At 42.9% G+C, this 21,306-nt stretch overlaps 1 protein-coding gene across 1 annotated transcript in view; it reads right to left on the reverse strand.

Annotated features, from left to right (window-relative positions):
* Positions 1-21,306, reverse strand: part of LOC118096803 (disintegrin and metalloproteinase domain-containing protein 2-like) — a 48,474-nt gene that overhangs the window by 13,292 nt on the left and 13,876 nt on the right. The window contains exons 9-15 of the mRNA XM_060283088.1: positions 20,092-20,173; positions 17,391-17,530; positions 10,715-10,913; positions 7,072-7,161; positions 5,440-5,638; positions 2,331-2,439; positions 692-875 (exon numbers count right to left, since the gene is read on the reverse strand). Coding sequence (XP_060139071.1) covers positions 692-875; positions 2,331-2,439; positions 5,440-5,638; positions 7,072-7,161; positions 10,715-10,913; positions 17,391-17,530; positions 20,092-20,173 — 1,003 coding nt within the window. The remainder of the gene's footprint in view (positions 1-691; positions 876-2,330; positions 2,440-5,439; positions 5,639-7,071; positions 7,162-10,714; positions 10,914-17,390; positions 17,531-20,091; positions 20,174-21,306) is intronic.

Raw genomic sequence — 21,306 nt, forward strand, 5'->3', positions numbered from 1 at the left:
GGAGGAGGAGGAGGAGGAGGAGGAGGAGGAGGAGGAGGAGTTTGGATTTGATATCCCACTTTATCACTACCCTAAGGAGTCTCAAAGTGGCTAACAATCTCCTTTCCCTTCCTCCCCCACAACAAACACTCTGTGAGGTGGGTGGGGCTGAGAGACTTCAGAGAAGTGTGACTACCCCAAGGTTACCCAGCAGCTGCATGTGGAGGATCGGGGATGCGAACCTGGTTGCCCAGATTACGAGTCTACCGCTCTTAACCACTGCACCACACTGGCTCCACAAGAGGTGCCAGCACTGCTCAGGGACATGTTGCAGCCAAGCAAAAGCAGTCCAGGAGGGCACAGGGCAAGGCCAGCTAGTGGTGAGATCTGTGGTGAGTGCCTGAGAAGACAGAAAAGTCTGCAGGGCTACATTAAGCCCCCTGGCCCTGAGGTCCCCCCCCCTCCGCTTTTGGCACTTTATGAACAAACAACATCTACTTGCATTTGCTGATTTCCATCTCTGCTTCTCCCATCGCTCCCAGCCCATCATACCTGTATCCTCATAGCTGAAATTTAGATTTTAAGTTCTTCAAGCATGAGACCAGGGGTCTTCCTTTTACTTATGCTGCTCTCTAGAACACCATACAGTACACACTGGTGACAACATTTAAGTAACAGTAATAGTCATGCTGTGTCAGATTGTATCCCTTACCTTTTTAGTTCCACATTTTGTACCATCTTTCACCAGCATTGGGTCTGGAAAGCCCTCTGGTTGTTGAAGGTCCAGAGATATACAAAGGGTATCTTGGAATGGAGTGTACAGAATTGGAATGTTCATGTCAACATAAGGTTTTCTGGTTGGATAGACGCAAATTAACTTTCCACATCTGATATCCCTATCAAAGGCATTTGGAGAAAAGAACAGGATCACACATTTGCAAAGAGTTGGGGATTATGTATTGGAAATATCTGTTTTTTTCACCTCCAAAATATCAGATTTGACAACTGAAGTATATTTTTGAACATGTTACCTAAAAATCATGCTTTTCATTACACAGATGACATGTGGGAGGGGCTGTCATTCCTCAACCTTTGAAACATCTGGCATCAAAGATTATTGCCCAGCAGTTTGTGCCCAACGGATATATTTTGGTATATCTTAATTTGTTGTAGTAGTATGGTTTTGCTCTACAGTATTGATTTTCTTATGTGAATTACCTTATAATCATTTTGGTGAAAAGCAATCTACAATTAATTAATTAATCCTTCTTCTCAATCCATTTTTCTTTTGTGTTGTGTCCTTTATTTTTTTAATTAGTTTTTATTAAAGATTTTATTGTGTAGCAAACAAACAGACAAAAAAGTACATATAGTATTTCTACTTTCAATTCATAGAGTTTTCACAGTTCGTTAACATTTAGTGCTAGACACATATGCAATTGGGGGAAAAGAGAGCGGATGAGGGGATATTGATCTTTTGTTCTGTTGTGCAGTTTGTGCAGGGTTTTTATGTCAGCATCGTGTGGGTATTGCAAGATATTTGAGGGTCCAATATTCAGTTGGTTGTGTTCAGTTAGTTGCAGTGTGGTTTGTTTGTTTGTTTGTGTGAGGGTGTGAGGTTGTTGGGTCAGATTAGCTATATTGATTCTTATGCTGTTGGGGCAGGGTAGAGAATAGATCATTATCTTGTTGTGCTGTATATATGATAAAGGGGAGCCACACCTGTGCTACTTTAAGTTTGTTGCTTAACTTTTCTAATACTTTTTGGTACTAGTGGTCTATATTCACTCCTGATAGGTCATTCCAGTGTCTAGTCATGATGTTTTTAGTTGCTCAAGTAAGTGACTTGTCATGTGAGTTGTTCCTTGGAAGATATTTAATAGGAGTTGCTTCTATTACTTGTTTTGTTATTGTGCAGATTTCCTGCAGCACTTATATCAAAAAAGATTAAATTTGGGGGCATTCCCACCACATGTGGAGGTACGTGGCCATGGAGGTGCAGCCTCTCCAGCATTTAGATGAGGAAGTGCCAGATTCTGTGGTGTTACCGTGTTTCTCCAAAAATAAGACACTGGCTCCAGCACCATGGGCCTTGATGCTACCTGACTGTCAACCACAGTTTAGTAGTGGGACTGACCACCAGCATCAGGGTCAGGGTCAGAAACCCAGTGCTGTCCCTCCAACTGGGGGAGGGTCATGACAGCCCACTCCTGGCTGCCTTGATACTATAACAACAGTAAAATCATGCACCATACAATAGAAGATGCCCAAGCTGCCAGCCCACAAACATCCTGCCACACTCCTCTCCCTGAAAAATTTATTTCAGTTTCTTCTGTTTCCTAATCACATACCGAAAAGAACAAGTCTTAAATCCCTTTCGTATGTCAATCCCACAGTGTCCAAATCTATCTGTCTGACCATTAATTTCTTCATAACATGCTTGAGGAGCACTTTTTGACTCTATAAATATTAAAAGGATTTTGATTAGAATGACTAAAATGAAACATTTAATAGTTTTCTTTTAGCAATGCTCTTAACAGATACTTTCATATGTGTAAAAACAAATCAGTCTGATGCATAAATTGGATTTGCCTCCACAAATAATAAATTTGTTAGCCCTGAAGGTGCTGCAACTCTTTGTTGTTTTCACTGAAGCAGAATTATTTAGTTATTTAAAATATTTTCTTCATGCAGCACATAGTTAAACAATGGGGATCACTGCAAGATGTAGTGAAGGCCACCAATTGAGATGGATTTAGAAGGGGATTAGCAAAATTATGAATGGTAAGTCTATAAATAGCTACTAGCTATGATGGCTCTATATACAGTATAACCTCCTGTAGAAAGAGGCAGAAGGAGCAGGAGAGCTTCTTGTAGGCTTCCTATAGGCATCTTGTTGGCTACGGTGAGAACAGAATCCTGGCTAGATAGGCCTTCGGTCTGATTCAGCAGGATCCCCCATAAAGGCATTTGATGAAGGGCTTCACCAAAACAACAAAACTGAACAGGTTAGCATGGTAACTAACAGCAGTTTGGCTTGTGCCTAAGTGCAGTTAGTAGCTACTAGAGTGATTTTAAAGTTGGCATAAAATGCACAAACCTGGTCATACCAGTCAGAATTCTGGTAGCCATCTTCTGCACTAAGGAAGAAGCAGCATGCCTTGGCAACCAGCCACATTGGGGACTAGTTGCAAACGTGGAAGGCAGCACAACTAACACTAATAATAATAAATAATAATAATAAATTTTTATTTATACCCCACCCTCCCCAGTCAAAAACCGGGCTCAGGGCGGTTGACACCAACAGAACCACAATAAAACATAAAAACAATTAATTAAAATACAGATTAAAATACAGTATTAAAATTTAAAGTGCAGCCTCATTTCAAGTAGGCCATAAGTGGCTGACACCAACAGAACCACAATAAAACATAAAAACAATTAATTAAAATACAAATTAAAATACAGTATTAAAATTTAAAGTGCAGCCTCATTTCAAGTAGGCCATAAATCCAAGCCATGAGGGAGAAAAACACAGGGGTCAGGCTGAGTCTAACCCAAAGGCCAGGCGGAACAGCTCTGTCTTGCAGGCCCTGCGGAAAGATGACAAATCCCGCAGGGCCCTGGTCTCATGGGAAAGAGCGTTCCACCAGGTTGGGGCCAGTACTGAAAAGGCCCTGGCTCTAGTAGAGGCCAGTCTAGCCATCTTATGACTCGGGATCTCCAGAATATTATTATTTGTGGACCTTAAGGTCCTCCGCGGGGCATACCAGGAGAGGCGGTCCCGTAGGTACGAGGGTCCCAAGTCGCATAGGGCTTTAAAGGTCAAAACCAGCACCTTAAACCTGATCCTGTACTCCACCGGGAGCCAGTGCAGCTGGTAAAGCACTGGATGAATGTGATCCCGCGGCCTGGACCCTGTAAGGAGCCTCGCCGCGGCATTCTGCACCCGCTGGAGTTTCTGGGTCAGCTTTAAGGGCAACCCTGCGTAGAGCGAGTTACAATAGTCAAGCCTGGAGGTGATCGTCGCATGGATCACTGTGGCCAGATCGGGGCGAGAGAGGTAAGGGACCAACTGCTTGATGCGGCGAAGATGGAAAAATGCCACCTTTGCTGTGGATGCAACCTGCGCCTCTATGGAAAGGGAGGCGTCAAAGGTTACACCCAAACTCTTGACAGAAGGCGCTGGTACCAATTGAGCCCCTGCAAAAGATGGGAGTTGGCCCCCCAACCCCATGTCGCCCCGACCTAGCCAGAGGACCTCTGTCTTCGAAGGATTTAACTTCAGTCGGCTCCCACGTAGCCATCCAGCCACAGCTTCCAAGCACCTGGTGAGTGTGTCCGGGGCCGAGGCAGGGCAGCTGTCCATCAACAGATAGATCTGGGTGTCATCAGCATATTGATGACAACCCAGCCCAAAACTCCGGACAATCTGGGCAAGGGGGCACATAAAGATATTAAAAAGCATTGGGGAAAGGATTGCGCCTTGCGGGACTCCACACACCAAGGGGTGCCGCGGCGACAACTCCCTCCCCAGCGCCACTCTCTGTCCCCGACCTGAGATGAAGGAACGCAGCCATTGTTGGACTGTGCCCTGAATCCCCACGTCGGCAAGGCGGTGGTCTAAAAGTTCATGATCGACCATATCGAAGGCTGCTGACAGGTCTAAAAGAATCAGCAGTCCCGACCCACCTCGATCCAGCTGTCTACGGAGATCATCTGTTAAGGCGACCAGAGCTGTCTCGGTCCCATGACCAGGGTGAAAGCCGGACTGAAATGGATCTAGAGCCGATGTTTCATCCAGAAACCTACCAAGCTGTTCGGCAACCACTCTCTCAATTATCTTACCCAGGTACGGAAGATTCGAAACCGGGCGATAATTGGATAGATCTAAAGGATCTAGAGATGTTTTCTTTAAGAGTGGACGCACCACTGCCTCCTTCAACTCCTCTGGGAAAGTCCCTGTGCCCAGGGACAAGTTGATGATCTCACCCAGGGGGGCCCGTACCTCATCTGGACACGCTCTAATCAGCCAAGACGGGCACGGGTCCAGGGAGCAAGTGGTGGGCCTTCCAGCTCGGAGGAATCTGTCTACACTATGGGCTTACCCCTCTAGCCAGCTCAGGTGAAAGGGCATATGTGTCAGGAGAGCCCCCCAAAAAGGGCGTGGAGGGAGGAGTGGGGAGATGGTTTCATCTGCCAAGCAGAAATGCTTGCATTGTTGATGGAACAAAACAATCTAAATCATGCGACACTGAATTCTGCTCAAAGAGTCCAAGAGAAACCCAGGACTCATTGGACGGGCAAACTGGTACGAAAGCTCATGGTATAGGTGTGAGTGGGCATGCACACGCAATTTGGTTACAGAAGGAAGCTGCTTGCTTCCTTGGTTGTTGTTTTTAAAGGTAAATATTTCATTTTGTTTTTAAAACAAGCCAAAAAGCGAGTTGTCTCACTTACTTTCACCAAAAAGATCCTGACATTGTAGATCAGCCGCCTGACAGGATCCACCATAACAGTAGCCAGCATTAGAGGCACAGCTATAGCCATTCTGGGCATAAACATTGCTTGGGCAGGACGCCGAACTGCCATTGCAGTACTCAGGGAAATCGCAGACACTGTCCACAGCTGCTCTACAGATTGTGTTTCTTGGCTTAAACTAGGTGAAAAGGAAAAGGAAGAAGGAAAGTATCAATAGAGTAGTTTCATGGAGAACTACAGCTAGGGTGGAGGAGGATTACTGTTCTCTCCACTATTTGCAGTTATCCTTCCCATTTCAATCCCCTTAGACTTATGCACAGGTCCTAAAGTTTATCTGTGGGTTAAGCCACATAAACAGGGCACAGGCCCACACGGTCCTTACAAGATGGTCTAAGAGGCCTGTCTCTTTCTTTAACTCTTAAGAGACTAGTTACAGGTAGGTAGCCGTGTTGATCTGACATAGTCGAAACAAAATAAAAAAAATTCCTTCCAGCAGCACCTTAAAGACCAACTAAGTATTTTATTTTGGTATGAGGTTTCGTGTGCATGCACAGGAAAGCTCATATTAAATAAAAAAACTTAGTTGGTCTTTAAGGTGCTGCTGGAAAGAATTTTTTTCTTAAGAGACTGTAAGCTGCTTACACAATTGCCCTCATTTCACACGCTAGCACAGTTATGCTTAAAATTCTACAAGGCAGGCTTAGGCAGTATGTGGACCAAGAACTCCCAGACAGGGCCGTCTTAAGCGCCCCTGGCGCCGTGGAGCGACGGATCCCTCCAGCGCCCCCCGCCCCGTTTCCCAGTGTGGCGGGCGGGCGTCGCGCACAGCGCGGCTGCCACAGGTGCTGCTGCGCAGCGGGCGAGCAGGCACAGCACGGTTGCCGTGGGCGCAGCTGCGCGTCGAACCAGCGGAGTGGCCGGGTGAGTGGGTGTATTGGCGGCCGCCAGGCTCGTTTGCACTGAGCTTTGGGAAAGAGGAGGAGAAATATTGCTTTTCGGTGGGTCAGTGATGTGTATTGGCGGCCGCCAGGCTCGTTTGCACTGAGCTTTGGGAAAGAGGAGGAGAAATATTGCTTTCCGGCGGGTCAGTGTTGATTATTGGCGGCCGCCAGGCACGTGACAATGTAAATCACCCTTCTCGTCGCCGCACGTCGCGGCACACCAGCCAGCGTCTCGCGGCACACTACAGCGGTTGAGAAACACTGGTCTGCAGAACTCTGGTAAACCTTCACACTCACCTGTCATTGCTTCCATTGCTGCTGAGATCCTGAGATTCTTTCCCTACCCTTGAACATCAGCATTTGATGCTGATATGGAAATCCTCAAAAGTGGCATTCCATCTTTAAAGGAAATTCTTCCTTGATCTGATTGCAGTTCAAAGTTGATTAGCATCTTACATCAGGCTGCAAATGGTTGTAACCAACTAAGTTCTACTCACAGTAGACCCACTGAAATTAATGAAACTAAGCTAGCCATGTCCCTGTAGGATGAGCATTGGCTGCAATACAGAGGTTACAGAGATAAAATTCAGAGGAAGTGGTCGTGTCAATTCAAATAAACTGAGGTGAACGTTGTGGCCAAGGCAATGAAGAGAGTCCTTTAGCATCTTACCTGACAATTTTCACAGCACAATTCATTGCTGCATACTGCTCCACGAAGAAACGTACATGAGCTAGTACAGCATTTACTGTACTTACATTCCTGAAAACAAAAATATACATCTTTTTGTTTGGGGGTCAGTAAAGAGTTTAGACAATAAAAAAATAAAAGTGAAAGCTGAAACTCCAAAGCCAAACCCAACAGGACACTCTATTGTTTTATCTTTTTCTGTAAGCCACTTTGAGGGTTGTTTTACAATCAAGCAGTGTATAAATTTTATTAAATGAATAAATGTAAAGTTTTATACATGGAATCTGCCCAAATCTTTTCTGCTACATCATGCTTTCTTACACAGAGGAATTTCAAAAGACAAGAAAGTACAAGAGGGAAAGGTTGACTTCAAATTTTACTCAAATAAACCTGATTATAATACTATTTTTAATATATGAATCACTTCCCATGAGGCATCCCGGAGGTATTTACAAATATATATCAGTTACGTTGAATTTTTAAAAGTTACAACTGTTATACAGTATATAACAAAAACCTTACTATAAAGTGTACAGGTATTTAAATAAAAATAACAGTCTAAAACAACACCAGCACATAACATAAAATCAGTTCAGATTCAATATATCTTGAGATATCAGTTATGAGATTCTGTCACCCCCCCCCCTACCCTACCAGCAACCAAGCTGCCACTATCAAGAGCATTATGAGCAGCCTGGGGGAGGATGGGTGCTGTTTAATCATTCCCTTCCTGTAGTTTGTATGCACAACATCACCCCCTTACTTGCTTTTATACTCAAAAGAGGGGGGGGGGGTTCAATGTATCTTTCTTCCTATAGGGAGAGAGGATGCTTGGGGAGGGCATTTTTTGCCCACTTTTCAGTCAGGGTGGGAAAACGGGGCACATGCTAATGTTTAGCTCCCTCTTCTGGGGGTCCTTTGGAGCGTCTTTAGTGTGGGGTCTTTCCCAGCCCTGCTGCCTGGAATGCTTTAGATGGGAATATTCAGAATCAATTCTAAGTTCTTCTGCATATGGGGCATGTGCTCTGTCACTGAGCTATCATCCCCTACCTACCCCTTGATGCAGAAGAGAGAGAAACTGCTCACCTGGGGCTCTGGATGGGCAATGTCTGCTGGATGGGGCGGCCGTTTTCTGCTTGCAGCTGGGGGAAGGAGTGGTTACCTGGCATCACCCCACCTCCAGCCGCAACAGCCTTGCAGGTAGGGCCTGTAGGTAGGGCCAATCAATGGCAGGGTTTCTCTGGCCTATTTAGGAGATTGTCATTGGATATTCCACCCACCCAGTCTGTTAGGGACCACTCAACGGGAGAGTGGGCAAGTGGCATATGAACCTTGCTGTGATTTACTCGGCTGTCGTATTTGTGGCCAGAAAGGAATTTTCTCCTGCAAGCAAACTGGCCACTTTGCAGGTTTTCACCTACCTCATAGCAACTGTCACAACTTGGGTGGATGAGGCATTGGACTGGATCCTTAGTCACAGAGGTACACTGTTAGAGGAGTCCAGGAAAGGTAACTCTGTCTAGGAGTCCACAGGGGGACTTGATGGGCCAATACACCTCTCCAAATGGTGGCCTGTGTGGAGTCAGGACACCCAATCTACATTGGGGGCGACTCCCCAGCACAGGGTGGAACCCATTGGGTCCGTATCAGGTAGCAGGCAGGCTGCCTGATGCAGGATACATGCCCAGTGCCTTAGCCAAACCTACTCTTTCCTATGATCAATGAAGATGTGACCTTATTCAGCCTAATGCCAGTCTGTTGTGTCCATTCCTGCAGCAGCCATTATGCGCTTGTGCCAGCAATGTGTGCAGGCTCTAAGGAGAAGTAAGGACCGCCCTCTAGTCTAATGATGAAAACAAGGGATATGATTCTGTGGTTGGTGGGGAAGGAGAGCACCTTCTCAATTTCACATCGCAGCAGTTGGAAACCCGAAGGCAGGCTGGGGCCCTCAGAGGCCTTCCCTGGCCCTCACAGGTTCCAATCCCCTTGCTCTTCCCTCCACGGAAAGAATATTTGTTGAGCCAGGGGAAGGGTTTTTCCGAGACTGTGTTCCGGGAGAATGGAGTACCTGCCATAACAGCTGTACTACAGCTAAAAGGCAAGGTGCTTTTCACCTTAACTCCAGCTCTCACATGTGTTTTCTCTTCACCAACCTGGTGCCCTCCAGGTGCTTTGGACCACAGCTTCCATCAAGCCCAGCCAGCATGGCCGATAGTCAGGGAAGATGGGAGTGGTATTCCAACAACATCTGGAGGGCCATTGTTCCCCTGCTACTGTATTAAAACTTGCATCCATAACCCTGGGTGTTGAAATAAAAAGCATCTTCAATTTCTGGCAAAAAAGACAGCAGTGGTGACTGGTGCCCATTGGGACAGCCAGGGCGGAAGGCAGGGAGACTAATAGTAAGAAGAACCAGAGCCAACAACAGACAGAACCAACTCATTCTGGTTTTGTCCCCATCCCCATCCTTGCGGATTTATCCAAGGGACAACATTGAGAATGAGGGAGGGGAAGCCGACTGCCACCTCCTGAAATGGTTATACATTAAAAGGTGGGCAGGTGAGGGGGCACTGAGGTTGGAAGGGTAAAGCCTCATTTGCCCTTTGAACCAGTCACTGCTGCCTGCCAGTTTTCAATTGATAAAGAAACTGTGAGCTGCAGAAAGGACCTGTTTCTTGTGCTAACTCGATAAATATATTGAGATGGCACCAAGAACAAGGAATCTGACAGCTCATTCAGTAGAACATGAGACTCTTAATCTCAGGGACATGGTTTCAAGCCCCATGTTGGGCAAAAAGATTCCTGCATTGCAGGGGGTTGGACTAGACTAGATGACCCTCATGGTCCCTTCCAACTCTACAATTCTATGATTCTCTGACTTTGATCTTAATTCCTAGACAGATATATATTGGTTCCTAAGGTAACCTGGTTCTAAGCCAATGAGCTTTTTGTACTGTTGTTTGGATATTGTTTAGTCGTTTAGTCGTGTCCGACTCTTCGTGACCCCATGGACCATAGCACGCCAGGCACTCCTGTCTTGCACTGCCTCCCGCAGTTTGGTCAAACTCATGTTCGTAGCTTCGAGAACACTGTCCAACTGGTTGGACAGTGTTTGGATATAGGGTTAGTTTTAAATTTCTGACAGTAAACTGGTCTTCACACATATACATGGTCTCCTGTTGGCTTTGAGTGGGTTTTCAAATAACTGCTACTGTACATAGTTTTTCATTTAAAAACAAACCAAGTTGTTTTTAAATTTCCAAAGCTGTGCTAGAAGAGAATGCGACAAGTATTTTTCCAATTGAAACACACCAGGAGCAGGCAAAAACAACCAGAAGGGCTGTAGCTCAGTGCTAGAGCATCGGTTTTGAATGCAGAAGGTCCCAGGTTCAATCCCTATCATCTCCAGGTAGGCTTGGTTTAAGGCAGCTGCCAGTTTTCCAAAAGGGGAGTTTGCAGCAGCCCTGGAGGCTTCCCAGATCAAAAGTGGAAGGCAGGCACAGGTAGGTGGGAATTATTCTAAATGTCTGCTTCGCTGTTTATTTTAAATAATTGACCCAAACCCCCTGGAATAGGGCACAATACACATTGAAATGAACAAAACTGGAAAACAGGAGGTACTTACCTCTTCAGAGCCGCAGTCACACTTCTCTCCAGCTTCCAGAACACCATTCCCACAAAGCGCTTTGCTTCTGGCACTTCGCTTCTTGTAAAACAATTTTAAATTAGGTCGATTAGAGAGGCAGTGGGCTCCCTTGAATTTAATGAAATTTTGGAAGTCTTTAATACTGCAGCTGCTAAAAGCTTTAATTCCACTTGAAAGTCTGAAACATAGTAAGATGAATCTGCTATTATTATATGGCAAGCACACATACACACACAACATATTTTTTTAATAAAAATAAAAACAAGGGCCCTTTCCTTCTTATGCATGCTGAATGGAAACCTGGAAGGTGACCAAAGCAAACTTTAAAAAATAATAATAACAACATTTTTATGGAGTTTTCAATAAGTTTTGTTACAGTCTGCATAGTTGCAGGCACGGCTTCAAGGCATCATAATGAAACAAAATAAAACAATAAAAGGTAGGAGCCAATTATTATAAATTTTTATTTTATCCTACTTCCAACTGGTCAGTATCCACACCATAGATTTAAAGCACTGGGAACTGCAGTATACCCCTCACAGAGCCACACTTCACAACAACAAAGTATAGTTTCCAGGATTCTTGGAGGGAAGCCATGTGTTTTAAATGTAAGTTGTGGGTGTTTTGAGGTTATTGAAAGAATGCAAAAGACCTGAAAGAACTTGCTGTCTGTAACTCTGTAAATTGTTTATATAAATGTTCTATTGCATTAGCATTTTGTTCAATCTTTTTTGTATTCTGTTCAATTTTATTCCCCATCTTATCTAATTTTTCATTTATGGAGTCTATTTTTTCACTAAGCTCTACTTTCAGTCCCATAATCAATTCCTTGATGTCTGCAGTTTCTGTCTCTAGATTTGATGGGTGCTTTGAAAAGATGCTGGTGTAGCCATGGCTTGGTTCTTAAGCTTCTTGTTTTCCATTTTCCACTTATTTATCTTATTTATAGAAATTTCAGATAGTTTTGTCAAATATTATTCCAAATTATATGAGGCTGAAAAAGTCGACCCAGAAGAGATAGAAAAATATATAAAAAATGACAATTTACCCAAGATTAAGGAAGAATACGTTAGATGCTTAAATAAACAAATTTCATCCCAAGAAATCTATACAGCAATAAAGGATGCCAAGGCAGGGAAATCACCAGAAACTGATGGTCTATCCGCCATGTTTTATAAAAAAATTTGGGAAATTATTAGTTGAACCATTAAGATTAGTAATGAATGAAGTGCTAGAAAAAGGAGAGGTGCTAAAATCATGGGAAGAAGCTTTTATTTCAATTATCCCCAAGCCAAATTCAGATACGACCCAAGTCAAAAACTTCAGACCAATCTCCCTTCTGAATAATGATTATAAATTATTTGCAGGAATTATAGCGAGCAGGATGAAAATAACTATGAAAAATCTAATTAACAGTGATCAAGCAGGGTTTCTCCCAAATAGATTCATGCACAATAATATGAATATAATAAATATTATAGAATATCTAAGTGTAAAGATTAATAAAAAAAGCAGTCCTTCTCCTGTTAGACGCAGAAAAAGCTTTTGATAAAGTGTCATGGCTATTTGTGAAAAAGATAATAAAAATATTGAAATTTGGCGATAAATTATTTAATGCAATCAATGCAATTTATACAACACAAAAAGCTAAATTAGTAATAAATAATGAGCTGACGGGTGAAGTGGTAATCCAAAGAGGAACTACCGGTAGACAGGGATGCCCACTATCCCCACTACTGTTTATTTTAAGTCTGGAATTTTTATTGGAAAAGATTAGAAAAGATGGATTGATTAAAGGAATTACAATTGGGAGAGATACCCACAAAATAAAGGCATTTGCCGATGATATAATAATTACAATGGAGGAGCCAAAGGAAAGTGTGGTACAAGTAATTAAAAGAATAAAGGAATTTGGAAGAATTACAGAAAGAGGTGGGCTTAAAGGTAGTGAGTAAAACAAAATATCTGGGCATTTGGATTACGAATAATAATAGTAATTTATTCAAAGATAATTATATTAGAATCATAGAATCATAGAACCATAGAGTTGGAAGAGACCACAAGGGCCATCCAGTCCAACCCCCTGCCAAGCAGGAAACACCATCAAAGCATTCTTGACATATGCCTGTCAAGCCTCTGCTTAAAGACCTCCAAAGAAGGAGACTCCACCACATTCCTTGGTAGCAAATTCCACTGCCGAACAGCTCTTACTGTTAGGAAGTTCTTCCTAATGTTTAGGTGGAATCTTCTTTCTTGTAGTTTGAATCCATTGCTCCGTGTCCACTTCTCTGGAGCAGCAGAAAACAACCTTTCTCCCTCCTCTATATGACATCCTTTTATATATTTGAACATGGCTATCATATCACCCCTAAACCTTCTCTTCTCCAGACTAAACATACCCAGCTCCCTAAGCCGTTCCTCATAAGGCATCGTTTCCAGGCCTTTGACCATTTTGGTTGCCCTCTTCTGGACACGTTCCAGCTTGTCAGTATCCTTCTTGAACTGTGGTGCCCAGAACTGGACACAGTACTCCAGGTGAGGTCTGACCAGAGCAGAATACAGTGGTACTATTACTTCCCTTCATCTAGATGCTATACTCCTACTGATGCAGCCCAGAATTGCATTGGCTTTTTGAGCTGCTGCATCACACTGTTGACTCATGTCAAGTTTGTGGTCTACCAAGACTCCTAGATCCTTTTCACATGTACTGCTCTCAAGCCAGGTGTCACCCATCCTGTATTTGTGCCTTTCATTTTTTTTGCCCAAGTGTAGTGCTTTACATTTCTCCTTGTTAAGAGATAAGATAAGATATCTTTATTGTCATTGTCCCCTTGCGGGAACAACGAAATTACTCGGTTGCTACATCCACTCAGATAAAGCATTCTGCATAATCCAAAATTACAAACCTAATTAAAAACAGTAAATATAATACAAAATAACAAGTAAAATAAGATGACTTCAAAGTCCAGGCTTTCAATTTAGGCCAAAATCGCTCTAGAGAAGAAACTGTTCCTGAGACGGCTCGTTCTTGCCTGCATAGTTCTGTATCTCCGTCCCGATGGCAGGAGCTCAAAGAAATGGTGACCAGGGTGCGTTGGATATTTTCTTCTCACCACTAGGTCTGCGTGCTTTTTGCTCCATTTGGTCCTTGACATTTGGATGATCATCTTCAGAACTTGATAGACTCCTACCTTCAGGACCACTGTCTCCCTCCCCTAAATAACTCAGTTTAAAGCCCTCCTGATGAGGTTTTTGAGTTTCATGGCAAAAACATTCCTCCCAACTTTTGTGAGGTACAGCCCATCACTTGCCAGAAGTCCATCTTCAAGAAACTGCAGACCGTGATCTAAGAATCCAAACCGTTCCTGTTTGCACCATTTGCGAAGCCAGTTGTTCACTTCCCCTATTTTTCCCTCTCTCCCTGGGCCATGTCGTTCAACTGGGAGGACAGATGAGATGACAATTTGTGCATTTAATTGCTTCAACTTCCTGCCCAGAGCCTCATAATGACTTTTGATCTTCTGTAGGCTATGGCTTGCAGTGTCATTGGTTCCCACATGCACCAAAAGGAAGGCGTATTTGTCGGTGGGTTTTATGATTCCTTGCAGCCGTTCTGTTACATCTTTGATCTTGGCCCCGGGTAGACAGCACACTTCTCGAGACATCTTGTCAGGCCCACAGATCACTGCTTCTGTACCCCCTCAGTAGGGAATCCCCTATCTTCACTACACGCCTCTTCATAGGCTTGGTCGGGATTCTTCCATGTGCTGTCCCTTCCAAGGTTACCTGCATATTCCTGGAGGACTGACTTTGCTGCTCGTCTTCATATTCCTCATCAACTGTGATGAGGGAGAGATCCTCAAATGGAGTCTGTTCCCCATTTTCCATGTTAAGGGAGAGCACTTCAAAACGGTTGTGTAGTTCTAAGCACTCAGAGTGATCCCTGGGCCTTCTACTTCTATGAGTCACGTTCCTCCATACATCTGGGTCCTGTGTTGGGGAACTGACCTCCTCCTCAGGGATGTCCCCTGTCTCCTCCTTGGTGCAGACAGTGTGCTCTGCTGCATCCAAGAAAAGCTCCAGCTCTTTAATTCTCTGGAGCGTAGATACATGCCCCTGAAGCTGCTGCACCTTGTCTTCCAGTAGTGTAACCTTGTCTTCTAGTAGGGCAACCAACTTGCAATTGTCGCAGGTGTAGCTGCCAACATGCTTTGGCAAGAAAACAAACATTGCACAGGAATTGCAGGTGACTACGGTTGTTTCCTCTCCGCCCATATTGAAAAGTTTGAATTCAGGGGTGAAAGAAGAAGAGGCCTAGCCCCCCCCCCATGAATGTGAGACTTGCTGCCCTAAATCAAAAAGATGGGTCAAACTGCGCACGCCGATAGGTGCACTCCAAGCTCTGAGTAGCTCCACCCACAGCTAATCACCTGACCCTCCTGACACACACTTCTAGGTGAAAGGTCACAGCCAGAAACAAACAAGGTCACAGCCAGAAACAAACGCCCACACAAGCCTGGACAGTCACCCAAATCCAAGAGGCAGAAGCCATTCTGCTCCCTCCTCAGTCCCTGCACTCCAAGCTCCATTAAGAAATGGAAAGAAATAAAGAATTTTTTTGAGGTGTGGAACAGATTAAAGCTATCAATCCTAGGTAGGATAGCATGTATTAAGATGGATGTTTTACCAAAAGTGATATTTATGTTCCAGATGATACCAATCCTAGGATCAAAAACGGAAATCTTCAAGCAGTGGAAAAAAAGATATTAGCAAATTCATATGGAATAATAAACCTGCAAGAATTTAATATAAATTAATGATTGATATAAAATATAGGGGAGGACTGGCACTTCCAGATCTGAATCTATATCATGATTTCTGTGGTTAAAAGAATGGATTACTCTAGAGAATCATAAATTATTAGATTTGGAAGGCTATCAAAATAAGTTCGGATGGCATGCCTATCTGGGGGAGGAGAAAGTAAAAGTAAACAAGGAATTTAACAACCATGTTATAAAGAAATCTTTAATAAAAATTTGGGAGAAACATAAAGGGCTATTAGAGCCAAAAACAAACAAACCCAGATCGATGTCACCCATGGAAATATTAACTGTGAAGAAAAGAAATTCAGATGGAAAATGGGGGAAATATAAAGATTTATTAGAAGAAAAGGAAGGGAAGCTGAAGATTAAAAAATACGAAGAAATAAAACATCTATTAACGGGCTGGATTCAGTTCCATCAAATAAATAGCAAATGTAATAAAGATAAGCTGCAAAAAGGATTTATGGACAAACCATCGCTATTAGAAGAACATCTGTTCCAAAGTAATAATAAAATTATCTCTAAAATGTATAATGTCTTATTGGAATGGGAGGTTAAAGAGGAGCTAACCAAAGAAACGATGATCAAATGGGCAACTGGTTTTGGGAAAGTGATTTGAGTAGAGCAATGGGAAAAATTATGGGAAATTTCATGGAAATTTACAGCCTCTGAAGGAATTAAGGAAAATATGATCAAAATGTTCCATAGGTGGTACATAACACCAGTTAAGATCCACAAAATATATAAGACAAAAAATAATCTATGCTGGAGGTGTCAAAAAGAAATAGGGACTTTTGTACATATGTGGTGGCAATGTGACATGATAAAACCCTTTTGGAATCAGATCTTGAAAGAAATTTAAAAAATATTGAAGTATAATGTAAAGAAAAACCCTGAATTTTTTTTATTGGGAATGGCAGATGAAGGAATTAAAAAACAAGATAAAAAATATTTTTATATGCAACTGCAGCCACAAGAATACTAATTGCCACATATTGGAAAAGACAAGATATTCCAAATATTAATGAGGGGCAGGAGAAATTATTTGGATATGTAGATTTAACAAAATTAACTAATTCAATCAGAGGCGGTAGCAAACAATATTTTGAACAAAATTGGGAAAAATTCGGAAATTATATGAAGCAACAATGTCCCACATTAAAATCCTGGATTCATTTCTAAAGCTCTGTACTGTATGTAAGGATTATAACACAAAAGGGAAAACAAGTGAAGTTTAGAATGATGAGGAAGCAGTAACAAGTTAAAATTTTAAAGAGACCAAGATGAAGACCAGTGGAAGTATATGAAAAGAGAGGAAAATTCTATTTGTTTGACATGGTTATGAGATATATTTGGTGTACGTTTTATTTTAGTTGAATTTTATTGAGAAAAGAGATGATTAGACAGGAAGGTCTAGCTGAATTCTGTATTATATACTAGTTATTTTTTAGATGAAAATATGGAAGTATGATGATTTGTATGCATTCTTAGATTTGATACATTTTAATTTGTTTTGTCTTGATTTGATATGTTTTAATTTAAATCTCAATAAAGTTTGATTTTAATTTAAAAAATAGAAAAAATAATGTTGTTGTTATTGTTGTTGTTGACAAACCACAGGAGATAAGCCTGTGCCTGTTCTTTGATGGTAAACTGCAGAAGAGTAGCCACCATTTCTGTTCTCTCCAATCTCAGTCCAGTGCTGAGATAGGAGATGAGCTCTGCTGCTGCCTTCCACTACCAAAAGTGCAGGCAGAGGCTTATGTCCAATCCTAACATTGTAGGACTACTTACCAGTATGAGCTGCTTAGTACGATAGTCATAGTACTTACACTGCTTCTGTGTTCATGATGCAGACGAAGCCTCCTGGGCACTTGCACTCTTTGCCGTTGTCATATTCCATCCCCAAGTTAAGACCCAGCAATTGGGCCAGAATGACGGAGAATGGCTCTTTGGTCATGGACTTCTGATACTAGAAGGAAGAGGGAAAACTGGAATCAGAAACCAGATTATTCCACCCCATTATGGGTGAGTAAATGCAAACAAGTCTCTTCGGACTGTATTCTAGGAGCTTCTCAGTATTTAAGTTCATTTTGTAGATCATATTGTGCTTTGCTCTAAAGACAAGGAAGTTTAATAGGCATCCCTGTTCATACCCTAAGGGTGTGCCTGCAGAGCATGTTCAATGCTGTGCATATCTATATACAGTGGTACCTCTACTTACGAATTTAATGTGTTCCGAACGCACATTCGTAAGTCGAAAAAATTGTAAGTCGAATCCCATAGGAATGCATTGGGAGAAAAAAATAAGTAGAAGCAATCCTATCTAAAAATCCGTAAGCAGAAAAAAATCCTATCTAAACCGCATCCAAGATGGCGGATGGAGCTCCATTCGTAAGTAGAAACGTTCGTAAGTAGAGTTATTTGTAAGTAGAGGTACCACTGTACACCTAAGAGCATGAAAGGTCCAACAAGTGCCAGTACTGTTGTAACTGAGGGTTCATCCACGCTCATCCCATGCCTAGAAAGTCCTAGTGGTTCCCCCCTTGCCTCACTCCTTTAGATTTAAATGGGAACAAAAACCCAAGTTGCTCTTTACTCTGACTGAGTGCCAAAGAGCGCTTTTCCCCAGCGGAATGCATTGGTAGGAGAGGTAGTGTGGATAAAGCCCTGCGTTGGGGACTCCTGCCATGACTGCAACCTGGGAAAGGGAACAACACAGACATTGAAGGGTTTACTCTTTTGTTTTTACGGCTGATTGGGCAATGCTGCCCTGGGGGCACAAGTGTGCTGTTGAAGTGCAATAAATAAAGGTTATGTAATAAACAATGTTAAATTATATGACGGGTTTTAGAATAATTGCCATTACTTTTCAAGGTAGTAGATGACCACCAGAGGCTTAAAAGGAGCAGCAGATCAGGAAGAGTCTTTATTTGATAGCCACTCTGCAGCCTCCCCAGATTCTCACACTTGAATTAAAAGCCCAGGAGGCTTTTTTAGATCAGGAAGTATGGGCAGGCTGAGAGGATGGAGGGGCACTGGATAAATGCTTAATGGAAAGAAAAACACACCTTGCAATGTTAAGATAAATTCAACAGACACCCACTGAAACAGTAAAAAAAATTCTAAAGCAGCCTGAGAATGAGGCAAAGAAATAATAATGGAAGGCTCTTTCACAGGAGAAGAAAACTTTCCAGAAACTGAAGGACAGGCTTCAGGACAGCACAGAAGAAGAAGAAGAAGAAGAAGAAGAAGAAGAAGAAGAAGAAGAAGAAGAAGAAGAAGAAGAAGAAGAAGAAGAAGAAGAAGAAGAAGAAGAAGAAGATTATTCAATCATTCCCTGCCCATCTGACTGGGTTTCCCCAGCCACTCTGGGTGGTTCCCAACAGAATTAAAAGCACAACAAACATAAGACATCAAAAACTTCCCTAAACAGGGCTGCCTTCAAATGTCTTCTAAAAGTCAGTTGTTTATTTCCTTGACATCTGATGGGAGGGCATTGCACAGGGCAGGCACCACCACCAAGAAGGCCCTCTGCCTGGCTCCCTGTAACCTCACTTCTTGCATGGAGGGAACCGCCCAAAGGCCCTCAGAGCTGGACCTCAGTGTATATACAGAAGGTAGTGCTGTGTTTGGGTGCTCAGCTACATCACATCCTATGCTTTGCTGTGGCGACATGGGCAAGGTGTTCACTGATGGCATGGCTTGCCGAATAGCAAGTTGGGCTGTCAACAGGGTTGTGGCCAGGGATTGCAGAGCACAGAATGAAGTGTGCTCCTCCCCATCCTGTCCAGTTCTGCTGGTGTACTAGGAGAGCTTTCCTAGCATTTCTGAAATGCCAGGGGCTTGTTTAGTGTGCAGTTGGACACAGTATTAGGCAGCTGGAAAGCTGGTAATGTGCAGTCTGAAAAAATGGTGTTAAGCATATGCGCTTATTACACACTCAAATGACCGGCAATGTACACAAATTATATAAGGGAGAAATGGACTCTGTTTCTGTCAAATCCTAAAGCCACTCTGCCAGCAAGACTCCAGTACAGGATTATGTACTAAGCTACTGAATGCAGCTCCTCCAAGAATTGCACTGGAAAGCAAATACCCAAAGGCATGTGACTTATACTTGCAGCAGTAACAGGGAACCTGTAGCCCTCCAGATGTTGCTATTACTAATCTAATCTTATAGGCTTTGCAGTGGTTTACAATGTATAAAAAGCAGCTACAGAAACATAAAAGTATAAACATCCATAGTTAAGATATGCAATAAAACAATCCCAACCACAGCAATTAAAAGAGGAGGCTTAAGTTGAGAAACAAGTGCTTCAAAAAGCTGGCAGAATGCCAATACCGATTGGGCCTCTAAGGTTTCAGTAGGACATTCTTGGATACCAGCTTCTACAATCCCCAACCAGCAAGGAACATGGGGGCTGTAGTCCCACAACATCTGAAAGGTCACAGGTTACCCAACCCTGCGATACCCAAATCCAAGACAGGCAACATATACACTTTAGCTAAGAAAGTTCAGTGATACTGTACCAGAGCAACTCCTGCATCAAAATTCCGGAGGCACAGCTTCCCCATAAATCCTGCACCTACATAATTAGGTTTCTCCCTGTAACTAAAACACAAAAGTAGATGGTGGGCCAGACATTTTGGAGTAGCCAAAGGGATTGTGCCTTCAAAACAGAAGGCAAAATCTTCACATAATCAAGAAGCTGTGGAGAACATTACATACAAAGTGGCTTTCCCAGGTCTTGTTACCACAGCTGGTCCCTTCCACCATCATTTGCCCACAATCCCAGGTGAGCAATCGGCTATTTAGCTCTAACATCTGCTGGAATCTTTCAGTAGAAGGGAAATCTGTTTCCTGCAGGGGCCTCTGAGCTGTGCTTCTATGCTCAAGTATCTCTGCTTGCTGTCCACTGGTTGCAGCTTTCTGTACCTACCACTCAATCAGTGTGAGTTTTAAAATTAGGTTTAGAATTAGATGCATGGTGAAGCAAGAGAAGGAGGGATAGTCCATGACACCATTTTCTTGTGCAGTTTCTATATTGCTTCTATGACAGGTGCTTTGCCAACTTGGTGCCGTCCAATTGTTTGAGATTACAGCTCTCATCAGCCACAGCCAACAGATAGCTGGATATGCTAGAAGCTGTAATCCAAAACATCTGGAGGGCACCAGGTTGGGGAAATCTCTGTCTCTCACATACCCTTCTGTTGGAGTTTTCTCTTATGTCTTAAATTGGCTTTTCCTTAGATCCATCTATAATGTGAACATAAAATCCTACAGTTGTCCAAAGATGCAGATGATTTCTCTTCCATATGCTGCCCTACATCAAGAGCATTGAACGTGGCACAACTATTATTTGATATGCTTCATGATATAAATATTGCACTGGATTAAACTAACTGGTCCAAACTTGCGCAAAGACTTAAACCAGCACAATGGGGCTTTCTCCCCTCTGCCCCCATGCCTTCTAATTGGCTGGAGGCAGGGTCCAGAGTGCTCCAAGAACAGCATAGAGGGGGAGGGGGGAGATGGTTCCATGGGGCAAGCAAAAATGCTTGCACTGACATAGCATTTGTAACAGTGCAATGCTGGATTTATTGCTTGACAAACAAATACAGAATGCTGGCCCAAGATTATTCAATGAGCTTCATGGCTGAAGAGGAATCTGGAAATGGGTCTCTCTGGTTTAATTCTGGTATGCTAGCTACAACACAGTGACTGATCATAGGCACTTTTTTATT

The sequence above is a fragment of the Zootoca vivipara genome, chromosome 15 (genome assembly GCF_963506605.1).
Source record: "Zootoca vivipara chromosome 15, rZooViv1.1, whole genome shotgun sequence".
In the NCBI taxonomy this organism is placed as follows: domain Eukaryota; kingdom Metazoa; phylum Chordata; class Lepidosauria; order Squamata; family Lacertidae; genus Zootoca; species Zootoca vivipara.